Raw genomic sequence first — 12,291 nt, 5'->3', positions numbered from 1 at the left:
AATTTTTTATTTTTTATTTTAAATTAATTTTTTATATTTTTATATTATTTTAACGTGTTAAAAATATTAAAAATAAATTTTTAAAAATAAAAAAATATATATATTATTTTAATATATTTTTAAGTAAAAAATAACTATTACGAAACAGGATAAAAGTCTTACATTCTCTCTAATTTGATCATTCCTGCAAATTTTGGCTCTCTTGATGCCGAGTTCAAAGAAAAATTAGTAGTTACCTCTATTTTTTTCAGCATACATTACAATTAATTGGAAATAGAACAACATACATGCATACAAATTTTATAAGATTTAATTAATAACTAGCTAAATCAATATATGAAACAAAGTGATCTGATATCAAAATTCATCTCACACGCAGGGATGAAAGAAATTATATGGAAGGAAGAGGAATCCTTTGCTGTGGAACCCAAAACCAATGGCCATCTCAATGAACCAAGAGGACTTTAAACCTACAATGCCACCCCAAATTTTGTTCCTAGTTGAAATTTGAGATTATTTCCTCATCTTGGTGACGGGGTGAAGTAAATTCAGGCACCTCCTCAATCTCCTCTGTTGGCTGAAGAAAAATTCAAAAAAAAAAAAAAAAAAGAGGGGTGAAGAAAAGAATAAAAGGTCAAATATCATGTGGAGAATTGAATTAGTCTATAAGGTCATGACTCTATATAAGTAGGAACAGGTAGTACCTGCCATAGTTGCAGCAGACGCCATAGCAAGAAATCAATTATCATAACGAAGCAGAAAATCTTGCCTGCCCAACTACCACAAGAGAGGTACCTAATAAACAAGTAGTGTAGCCACCAGAAAACACCAATCAACTCTATTTAGCGGGTTAACAGTCACTACAACTTCACATTAAATTGCATTGATTTGCAAACAGTTATTTAATCTCATTAGACAAAATCTCAGTTGCATACCGTGAGAGTCGTTCTAACAAATTTTGGTCGGGACATTTCAAAGCACGGTCATAAACAATCTCTGTTCGTTTTGCAACATCATGCCAATCATAGAGTTTCTTCATCTAGCATCAATTGCAGAACAAAGATTCAGCCATTGTGAACAGTTATTATGAAATTCTCAGGAAGACCAACGTTATCATGAATGGCTCACTCACGCGATTATGCATCTGTTGTGGGTCAATATTCGGAAGTAGAGATATCGCCTTTCCGGTTGCTCTTACCATATCACTAGGATCAGGTTCTGCAAGTACAATCATGTCCTCTGGTAGAACCTAAACATCAAAAGAAGTAACAAATTAGCTCTGTATGATTTGGGATTTTCTAGAATTTCAATTCTGCAACATGTCTCTAGCAAGGTTCACATAAGATGAGAAGCATATGATATCATTTTAACTAGACAGAGAAGAAACCTCTCATGATACATGCCTCAGGTACACCTCCTACGCGTGTGCTGACTGTTAATAACCCACAACTAGCAGCCTCTAATATGGCTATGCAGAACGCCTCTGTCAAAGAACTGCCCAAAGAGTTAAAAAAATGAGACAATATCCAACAAAAACATAAATTTATCCTGAAGCAATGTCCAAAATACAACCCGATGTTTTTGGGTGTTCAGGAGCTCATTTTTTGGCTGCCAACCTTTACAGAGTCTTTCTTAAGCTTTATGATAGTTTTAGATCCTTTTGCCAGGTTTTGTGTCATTATTTATAATTGATTTTTGTGAAAGCAAAGTTTCTTGACAAAATATGGAGCTACTTACAGCATATATAAAAGAATCGCCTCCAAAAACTAGGCATGCACCTCTTGGTCATAAAGCATATCAAATTGAAATGTGCCCGTTCTCATCAAATTTACAGAAGTGGTAACTCTGACTCTTGTTGAATAAGCCTTTGATTAATTGGTGAAAATCAATTTAATGTAAAGGCCAGGAGGAAACGGTAAAAACAGGCAAAGGGAAAAATTTTGCAAAAGAAGGGCTCCTGTCTAGGTAGAAGATCAGTCTTAAGTCAACATCTCTAACAATCCATCTAGAACAGCTAAAAATAGATGGTTTTTCACCTCTTTCCAGGCAAACAGTGATAAATCTACTTGTAATGATTAATTGCAATAATGTTACTAACAGATATATATAGCAGACCTCCACCAAATGCTCTGTTACTATTTGTATTTCCACTTCAGGGTTAATACATCCATGCCAAAGGAAATTGTCGAGCTACTATATTAAAATAACGACAAGAATGGTCTAATATTAGAATCCAGAGAACCTCTGACCTGTTTAGAAATATATGGCCAGAAATCAAGACAGAGCGTACATGAGCATGTGGTACAGAACCCAGCATTTCAACTCGATCTTGAAGAGAGTGTCTTTCCCTCATCTCTTCCAGCCTTACCCGTTTAGGTCCATCTCCTCCAACAATGAACCTGACCTTAATACATGCATATTCCAAATGACTTGACTAGAAGCAATTGAGATAAGTAAAATTCTGATTGCCTAAATACAGATCCTATTACCCACTGATGCTCTGTGAATATGGAGAGTCCAAGATTATTTCTCAAAAAATAAAAGTTGGCCCAAGATTTAGTTGAATACAAGCTTCACAGAGCCCCATCCTAGTAATGCAGTCCCATAATGAATATCAACCAGCCAAAAGAAGGATGGGATAGAAATTTGTATTGTGAAGCCTGATACCACGTGCAAGTTTGACATATTAATGGAAAGGAAAAGCAAGATGCCAAAATTAGGATGTGGTAATGCACTCATTGATGATTCTATCAAATTGAAACAAAGGGTCAAAAGTATATGAAAGGAAATAAAAAATTTTATGATCCTAGTATTCATGTTCGAATTTCAAGAAATGGCAGGAGAGCATTTTCAAGTATATACATTCATTCTCAAAATTTCATGAAAGAAGATAAAAACTTTCATGGTCATAATCTTCATGCTGGAATTTCAAGAAATGGCAGGAGAGCATTTGCATGTAAATGTGTTCATTCAAGAGGTCATGTACCTATATACTTAAGGGGAACTTGAAAAGGCTGCAAAAGAGTTATCTCAACCTTTCAAATTCAATATAATGAAAGGGCACATGTATAATACCTGGTAAAAGAATTTCATCAAGAAAACTCATTCACCAGTATCACTTCCATGTTCTTACTTCTCTTTGGCCCATACATAAAAAGCCAGTCTGACACAAGAGTAATCACATTTGGGGGAGTGGATGCTGGAAAAAGAATTTAAACAGTGGAGGAAATCCCATAAAACAATGCCTACTTATGGTGGTTTGCAACATCTGTATATGACTATCCATCTGATAAAGTAATTCAAGTGCTGCATATGCATAGGAGCATAAAAACAAGTAAATCCATGAATTACGGACTAAGCTCACATTAGGATACAAACGGCAAATTTCTGGAATGACTTCAACAAGCAAGTCTGCACCCTTTCGATAAACCAATCTACTTATCACAACAATAATAATTTCATCATTGCCAAGTCGCTCTGGGGCTGGCTTGAACATAGCAGTGTCAACAGCATTTGGTATCATGAAAACCTTTTCTGGTGGTAGACCTGACCGTAACACTGTGTTTTCCTTGCTTGTATGAGAAACACAAATGGCCTGGCTCACGTCTGCTAAAGTGAATTGCAACACCTTGTTCATGTGAATGCTTCCGATATCAGCAAAACCATAGAGTGAATGATCAGTAAATACAACTTTGTAACCCATGGTGCGTGCATGCATCAACGCTTCATGACAAAGAGTTGAGAAGGCTTGATGTCCATGCACCAATGATATTTTTTCTCGAACAAGGATAGTCCTTACAATTGGAAGTGTCCCGTAAACAGTTGGCAAGGTGTTCTGCATAAGAAATGGTCTCCATGGTACATAGTAAACTTTAAGGCCACCAGTCATGTATCTCACCCCAGAGCGATTACCATAAGCATGAGTCATAACAACCACCTGAAAAATCATGTCATATAAATAAATAGCTTACACAATCAACCACATCTACCACCAATCAGATGACATTCTCAAGTGGGCAACCACATTTTCAAGAAAAACACAAGTGATGATGATTTTAACAGCTTACAAGTAAACCTACCTTGTGACCAAGCTTTAGCAGGCATTGAGATAGATAATAAATATGGCTCTCGACACCACCAAAATTGGGAAAGAAAAAATCTGAAACCATCAGGATTCTGTGCTTCTGATCAGCCATCAATCACCTGCTGTAAATATCAAATTCTATTTTATCAGATTACAATATTTATTCATGAGAAAAGTATTCAGAACTAACAATAGCAAAAAAGAAAATCATCACCAGCTAATACAGAGAAAGAGAGAGAGTTTGCTTTGGAGGAACGGGTGTGGATGGAGAGCTTCTCAGATGGTGTTGTTGGTCTTCAAGTGGGATCAAGAAAGATTGATGTGCTTGTGTATTGTATTGGGACAGAATAGTGGTCAGGTAGCTATGGTGACAATCAGATGTAGTGGTTGAGAAATGGCATAAGGACGAGGTGGTATTAAGCAAAAAAGTGAAAAATTGGTGTCCTTATGGCCATTTTGTGGGTTGTTGTTGAGAGGAGATTTGTGGGTTTTAGAGTGAGGGGATTTTTATTACAAGAGAAGAGAGAAGAGTTGCAGAAATAGTGAGGGTGCAAGTAATAATAGGCTTTGTTTAGGGTTATATTTGTTAGTACATACCAATATCAGGTTTAATGGCATATGTCATCCAAGACTATCCGGGTTATAGAAAAATAAAGTTGGACTATAAATTTGATATATTGTAAGGGTGATCATTTTCATTTCAATTTAGTTTTGGACTAAGAAAACAACCAAACCAAAATTGTTCAAGGTTTGGAATCTAACCAAAAACCAGTTCAAACCAACCAGTTTCGATTTAGTTCAGTTTTTTTGTTTCAATCTAGTAAAACCTATTACACTTTAATTGGGCTTTTTTTATTGGGTTTGGCTTTTCAAGGCTTCTCTTAAGCTTTTTTACAATGGGCTTGAGTTATTTATACAATTTTTTGGGCTTTTCAAAGTTTCTTTTGGACTTTTTTTACAATGGCCCTGAGTTGTTTTTACCAAGGGCTTTTCAAGCCCATAAATAATTCTACGGATTTTTACTTCAGCATATCTTCCATTCCCTTTTTCTATGAGCTTCCCAAATAGACTATAAAACTGACTTGGCAGCTTAGGCAAAATCCTGAGATATACACAAGTGATCCAATTCATCCAAATTGATAACAGGATGTAGGAAAAATAAATGAAATCTGGAAAATTCCTCTGCCTAAAAGGATGGCAACAAAAGCTTCCAACAACTCTATTGTCTAGTTTGATGAAAGAATTATCTAGAACCAACTACCACAATTAAAAACAGAATGGAGTTCTGACTGGCACCATCAAGTCATAGTGCATATATAATTATCCAAAGAAAAAGGATGCACATTTCAGATATTCAAATTCCAATATGTCAATGATTTATGATCAATTCAATCAAACCTTGCTTGTATAAATCAGCATAGAAGCATATGAAATGTTCACTACTTTTTTTCAGACTTTTCTTACAAACTATGAAACTACAGCATAACAGCATATCCTAGCTCAAAAGCTTTCTTGTAAAGTATATATGAGTATAACAGTTCCCTGAACTGCATGCTATCATCAATTACTTTCCACACAAGTTTGTGCATCCAACTCTATAATTAATCCATTAAATTTTCCTTTTTTTTTTCTTAAAAAAAATCAGCTACCTAGCTTGGATGGAATTCCTTGCCTAAGAATGTGAAAATTCCCATAATTGATAATTCACACACACCGACACAAAAAAAAATGCCCAAGAGGACAACATAGATCTTCACATACTCAAAAGACCAGTGAAGCTCAGCAGCACAAAAGATTGAAAGGCAATGATCTTTTTCGTAAACATCTTATAGGAAAATCGCATAGCAACAACAGCAACAACAACATTTTGCTGGCTACTGAAAACATAATAAAGAAATCAGATTCAATGTAAGACCAGAACCATTCATCAAGATCAGCTATTAATTTAGCTATTACAATGATTTGAGGGCAAGTCAGCATCAACATCATAATATATCAACTAGTTAGCTGTGTTAAATAACCTACTCCAGCTGCTAAATTTCTTATGCAGAAATGTTTTGTTTAACATGGCAGATTCAATGATTCTTGAACAATGCAAGTATACGCAATTGGGAATTGATTATATATATCTTTTTAAGGGATTTGATTAGTCATCTACATGGATTATAAAGCTAATTAATAGCTAACAATAGATGCATGATGTATCATGAGTTAATGAAACTAACCAACCTTAAAGAAGAAACATACAGATAAGAGAGAGGCTGCACTGCTGTTGAGGGTTAGGGACGGTGGCTGCACGCAAGAGAAGCGAGAGGCTGCAACTGCAATTGGGGAGGTGCTGGAAACCGGAGAGGATAAGAGGGGCAGTGAGAAGAGAGAAGAGAGTTCACTGTTTTAGGGTTATTGTGTCTGTTAAGGGAGGGAGGGTGGTTATTGAAATCCAGCTTAATTTAAACTTGTATAGTGAATCAACTTGTCACGATAAATTTTAAAATCAAGATAGAATATTAATTCAGCCTAATATATTTAGTATTTTCATTAACCTCATTAAATTTACTCAGATTAATAAAAATAATTGATTTGTTCATTGATAAGATAATTCAATAATTCAATTTTTTTCCAAATTGATCTCAAATTAAATATAAAACCTATAAAAAAATAATAGCTTAAAGCATAGTTATAAAACCAGGCCCAGTAGTTGACCTGGTAAAATGACCGGGTCACGGGTCTTGTGGGTCAACCCGGCTAAAAAACCATCTGTACTTCAAGGAGCTTTGGCTGTATTCTCTGAAGACAGCTACGAACGTAATGATTTAAGAATATAAGTCCTTACTACTATTTAATTCACAAATCAATTCTTATAATCTACGGCAATAACAGACATAACAAAATTTGAATATATATACACAGTACTGCTGTTTCATCATAACCAAAACACAAATCACTATCAATCATTTTATTCCCAGAACGTTGAATTACTGTGATTTTCTAGAATCAATCAGAACATTAAAACCTCACAACAAATCGGTGTTTCACGCGCTAAGTTTGGAGATTAACAGACCAATTTAAATTGACTTCACAAATGGCAATGAAAATTGAGGACAGTTTGATCAAGTTCATCCTTTTGCATGCCTTTGCAGTAGAAGACAAATGCATGCCTTTGCAGCAGAAGTAACTCGATATCAACTAAAGCGACAGGAATAGGAACTTGAATGCAGTCTGATTCTACACAGTCTGATTATTGATTCTCAGGGTATATTGCTTTGAATGAGTAGACGCACAACAAACTAAGTTGTTCCATTAATTCACAGTTTTCCTATCTACTGGGCAGAGTCAAAGTTTATTATTTAGCTTTCGATTAAGTGAGTGTTTGTTCACTGAGACTCTGACTTAAACGCGAGTCTGTGACTGTCCTTTTTTCTAATAAAGTCTTGTCTCTTGACCGGCTAACCGTGCCTTACCTTAAGGTAAGGGTGTGCGTGTTCGACCATGACGCTCAGCTTGTTATGGCGAGCGAATCGAGAGCTTTACTAAAGCTTCAAAGCGATCAGAAAAGGCAATAAGGATTTAAATGACCTGAACTAGACAGCATTTAAAATTAAAAGAATATATGGTTCTTACCTTGGCTTGAAAATTCCGTTAATTCTCCGCTTGTAGAAGAACTCTGATCTACCGATTCACCACTGAACAGCTTTGGCTTTCTTCTTCTACTCGACTGAAATTAGGGCAGAATACATTGTTCTTTCCTTCTGCTGTTTGTAAAGTTTATATGTATATGTGCCGGGTCTCACCCGGGTCGACCGGGTCATGGCCGGGTTTTTTAATTTTCCGGTCTATCTTCTAACCCGGACCGGTCCAGCGGAACGGATCGACCCGCCCGACCGGTCCGGGTTTAATAATTATGGCTTAAAGATACAGTCAACAAATTGATATTACGGAACTTGTTTTAACAGGACCTCGATACTTGAGGGGTAAATCATACCTCGAAACAGAAGGCATCGCCTTCATTGTGAAGTTTGAAGCAAGATTGACTAATCCTTCACGCGCTATTTCACCAACCAAACCACCCATCATCCTCTCGCTGTTTTCCTTTCTCAACACAAAGAGAAGGGAAAAGGAGAAAATCAAAAGCAGAGATAGAAAACTGCTAAACCAAAGATCAAGGAAATGGGGGATCACATTAGAAGAGGAGAAGAATTCGAGAAAAAAGCAGATAAGAAAATCAACGGCTGGGTTTTACTGGGCTCTAAATACGAAGATGCTGCTGATTTGCTTACCCAATCCGCCAATCAATTTAAACTCGCCAAATCTTGTATAAATCCCACTTCCCTCCTCTTCTTTTTATTTCCTTTTTAATCCATTTTATAATAATTGTTTTTATTTTATTTTTTACAGGGGATAAAGCTGGGTCTGTTTTCATCAAGTTGTCTAATTGTCATTTAAAGGTATGATTATGATGTAATTTAATAACTGTTCCTTAATTGTAATTAGTGTTTGTGATGATAATCAGGTTAGTAATTGTTTTTACAGTTGGATAGCAGACATGAAGCTGCTACTGCTTATGTAGATGCCGCAAGCTGCTACAAGAAAACATCAACTAAAGGTGTTTGTTAAGATTTGATTTTTTAATTGATTATGACATTAAAATCCCATTATTTTGTATTTTATTAAGTCAATAATTTATGCTGTTGTTGTTCTTATAGGGGCTATCTCGTGCTATTTGCAAGCAGTGGATATTTATGTTGATATGGGAAGGTATAGCAATGCTGCAAAGTATTGCAAGGTACTATGATTTGTAGAAATGAATAATTTTTAGGAGTCATTTTGCTTGTTTATGTAGTGATTATGGGCTAATTTATTTTGATAATATAGGGATTTCGGTATTAATCTTGATGATTAAAAAATTATTGTTGCCCATATGCATCCGACATGTGTATTTGTAGTGTCTAGATAGCATTAAAGTGTAAGTTATGCAGTTGATATGGATAACTAATATCTTTAGACATTTTTTTTTTCCTGATTCAGGAAATTGGTGAGTTGTATGAGCTCGAGCAAAACAGTGACAAGGCTATTATGTACTTTGAAAAGGCTGCGGATTATTTTGAATTTCAAGAATCAAACTCCCTTGCTAACAAGTGCAAGCTGAAAGTTGCAGAAATTTCTGCTCAACTTGAACAGTAAGTGAATTCAGTTAAATAATAAAGCTATTAAATTTTCTTGATAATATACCATTACACTCCTGCAGTTGGGAGTCTTTAGTTGGTTTTACTTTGTTTTCTGTTCTTTAATCACAATCTTGTGGATAGTGGGGACGGCATGATTTCTATCTTGTGGATGAATTAATTCTGTTTCACTTTGTTCTTCAGATATCAGAAAGCAATTCAGATATATGAAGATGTAGCACGACAGTCGCTCAACAATAACTTGTTAAAATATGGAGTACGAGGACATCTTCTCAATGCTGGGATTTGCCAACTCTGCAGAGGCGATGTTGTTGCCATAACCAATGCACTGGAGCAATATGAGGTTCAGTTGCTATAGACAATGGATATCTATTTGCATGTGTATCTGTATCAACATGTCGTTTACTTTTCTGAATAAATAAAATATCAATTGGCTGTGCAGAATTTGGATCCAACATTTTCTAGAACTCGGGAATACAAATTTTTATCAGTAAGTGGATGCTTCTCAATTATCAGGCTTGCTATTTTTCATGCATCATATGTAATTGAGTTACTTTGTGCGGTATTAAGTTTATTTTTTCAGCATTTTGAGTTCATAGACGTAATAGCATGCTGCTAATTTGGTAAAGAAATTGGTTGAATGGAATGAAGATTAGGCAATAGGTTGCTGGTGAAATGGTGACCTTGATGTGTCATTTTGCAAGTGCTTTCATCATGCTCATTGGTTTTTATTATAACTTTTCAGGATTTAGCTACTGCAATTGATGAGGAGGATGTTCCGAAGCTCACTTCCATTATCAAGGAATTTGATAGCATTTCCAAGCTGGTACATCTTTTTTTGGCGTTGAAGTTTAATTCTTGCAGTTTCTTTCTTTTGGAATCTGAAGTTTACTGAATCAGTTGCAACCGTAATTTGGCAAAGACTGCACTGATCTCAACATTACATTTTGTAAACATTACAGAGTTAGCACTGACCTGGAATGTTATGTTATGTAGGATTCTTGGAAGGTCACACTTCTGTTGAAAGTCAAGAATGCCCTGAAGTCCAAAGAACTAGAGGATGATTTGACCTGAAAATTCCAGTGATTCTTCTTTTCGATAATTCAAAATATTGCTCTCAGAGCTGTATATATTAAGAGCATAGCACTAGCTATAGCATACATATTTATATGTATTTTTTTTCAGGTCCATTGCTTTGCACTTATACTGGAATAAATAAGCTTGCATTTTGTGTGAAAAATTGATAGATATTAATGAAGGTTTGTCTTGATACCTTATTCAATTCTTGTGTAAATTACCTAATTCTTTAATCCTCATCAAGTAGAAGGGCATAAGAATCGGGTCAAGTATATGTTTGGTTAATTAACACGTTATAATTTTTCATGAATTTTACTTAAAAATCTCTCTTAAAATCTGGACTAGAATCTGAATTATCAAGTGGTTCACGAGCAGTCAATTGGACCCTAATTCTGGGAAAGTTGTGGTAAGACTCTCTTCCTTGTGTTAGTTTAAGTAGTGATAAGCACCCATTGTTAGATGGTCCGGCCTGGGGATCTCAAACGTGTCCTCGTATGTTTGCATGAAAAACCAGCTCGAGCAAGATCAATTATTGGAGTTACAGTTGCTTATGATGTTCCCGGTTCTCGTAAAAAAGGCAAATTGTCACTAGATTATTTACCCTTGCTATGTTTCGTGGTAGTGTAAGCTCGTGAGTTCTTTCTTTTGTTCAATTTTGCTTGCAATAATGGTTTATTCCAAACTGCTTCAAGGTTTTGCGACTGTCATCACACTTTTATGAGATTATTGTGAATTGTGGCGTGTTTTTTTTTATGGCCTGTACTCTCAAGTGTTTGTGCTTAAAATTGAAGATTGCTTTTCGGGCCTGCCCCACGGATGTATTATAAATGATTCCTTGGGACGGGTGTAAAGCTAAGCAAATTGCTTCTGCTCCAAGAACAGAAGACTGTGTTGGCTGTAAGAGATGCGGATCCGCTTGTCCAACAGATTTCATGAAACAACTTGAAACATGGGTTTAGTTTATTAATATTTTTCAAAAAAACCTACTTGAATACATTTGATTTTGTTTACCGACAAATAATAGTTTGATGTCATCTTAAATTCTTCCAAAAATGCTCCTGTATAGTAGTGTTTTACAAGATTTAGAAAACTAAGCTATAAATTAGAGTAGCCTAACGAAGGACTGTGTTCTTGTAATATGTCATTGTTGGTGCAGGTGGAGTTTCAATTTCAAGGCATTGTTGGTGCAGGTGGAGTTTCAATTTCGAGGGGAGAAGATGCTTCTTCCTACACAAAAGGTATAGCAGAAGTGCATGCATAACTATTAAACCCGGTCAAATCGGCAGAATTAATAGGCAAATCCATGATTTGAAACTTGACCTGAGCCGGATTTTGATGACGACTGGTGCCCTCTAAACTCTAGACAGAGGTTAATTCAAGCAATTGTGCTTTTGCTGGTTTGGGAAAATTATTCTTTTGAGGGGCCTGAGGCACTATAATGCAAGTATTTGACTTTCTCCAAAGACAGCTCTTGTCTTAACGTAGAGAATGACGATCCTCACTCAGCCAACGCCAGCAGAACCAAAATTGGAGAGTTGCGACCGTCAATGGCAGCAGCCTTCTAACGACAGATGGATCGACCTTCTTTGTTTCCCAAGGGGGGCTACAGGAACCAGTGAGGCTTGAGAACCTAAGCCTAAGCTGGGTTCCACAGACACGAGCCCATAAGCAACCATGAGTTCAACTTGAAAAATTTTCTCAGCCCAAGAAAAGGAACCTCTTCTGTAAGTCCCAATAAGAAATTTCAGCATCAGATAGGTCTAAAGTCCCACATGATAATTCAACGATGTAATTTTGAATACAGCACGATATTTTTGCTGAAAAAACATGTAGATTTTTCTTGGTCTAATGATTCACGTAACATAATAAGTTTTCTTATTTTAATTTATTTTAATTTGACTGGATCAAGATTTCTTCTATTTTGACAGGAAGTCTATAATGTTTATG

The 12,291-nt window shown here is 35.8% G+C and overlaps 2 protein-coding genes across 6 annotated transcripts; one reads left to right on the top strand and one right to left on the bottom strand.

Moving 5' to 3' along the window:
- Positions 1-213: 213 nt before the first annotated feature.
- On the bottom strand, positions 214-7,841 carry LOC7488764 (phosphatidylinositol N-acetylglucosaminyltransferase subunit A). 5 transcript variants are annotated; one of them, XM_052448120.1, is made up of 10 exons: positions 7,706-7,826; positions 7,546-7,620; positions 4,080-4,206; positions 3,365-3,937; positions 2,250-2,404; positions 1,404-1,494; positions 1,133-1,249; positions 936-1,039; positions 705-795; positions 214-577 (listed from the first exon to the last, which is right to left on the bottom strand). In XM_052448120.1, exons 3-10 carry the CDS (start codon positions 4,194-4,196, stop codon positions 497-499), a joined length of 1,329 nt encoding a protein of 442 aa, XP_052304080.1. In that variant the 5' UTR covers positions 4,197-4,206; positions 7,546-7,620; positions 7,706-7,826; the 3' UTR covers positions 214-496. The 5 variants fall into 5 exon arrangements, with proteins under 5 accessions (XP_052304080.1, XP_052304079.1, XP_024443836.2 ...); XM_052448119.1 differs by lacking the exon at positions 7,546-7,620 and adding an exon at positions 6,788-6,881; XM_024588068.2 differs by lacking the exon at positions 7,546-7,620 and adding an exon at positions 6,314-6,422.
- Positions 7,842-8,018: 177 nt separating this feature from the next.
- LOC7488763 (alpha-soluble NSF attachment protein) lies at positions 8,019-10,549 on the top strand. Its single transcript, XM_002323614.4, has 9 exons — positions 8,019-8,396; positions 8,480-8,529; positions 8,615-8,687; positions 8,788-8,867; positions 9,110-9,261; positions 9,451-9,610; positions 9,710-9,757; positions 10,013-10,093; positions 10,264-10,549. The coding sequence occupies exons 1-9, from the start codon at positions 8,252-8,254 to the stop codon at positions 10,339-10,341; spliced, it is 867 nt and encodes a 288-aa protein (XP_002323650.1). The 5' UTR covers positions 8,019-8,251; the 3' UTR covers positions 10,342-10,549.
- The last annotated feature ends 1,742 nt before the right edge of the window (positions 10,550-12,291 follow it).

Source organism: Populus trichocarpa, chromosome 16, assembly GCF_000002775.5.
Source record: "Populus trichocarpa isolate Nisqually-1 chromosome 16, P.trichocarpa_v4.1, whole genome shotgun sequence".
Taxonomy (NCBI): Eukaryota; Viridiplantae; Streptophyta; class Magnoliopsida; order Malpighiales; family Salicaceae; genus Populus; species Populus trichocarpa.
The sequence above is the reverse complement of the archived record's forward strand: the minus strand, read 5'-3'. Positions and strand labels throughout refer to the sequence as shown.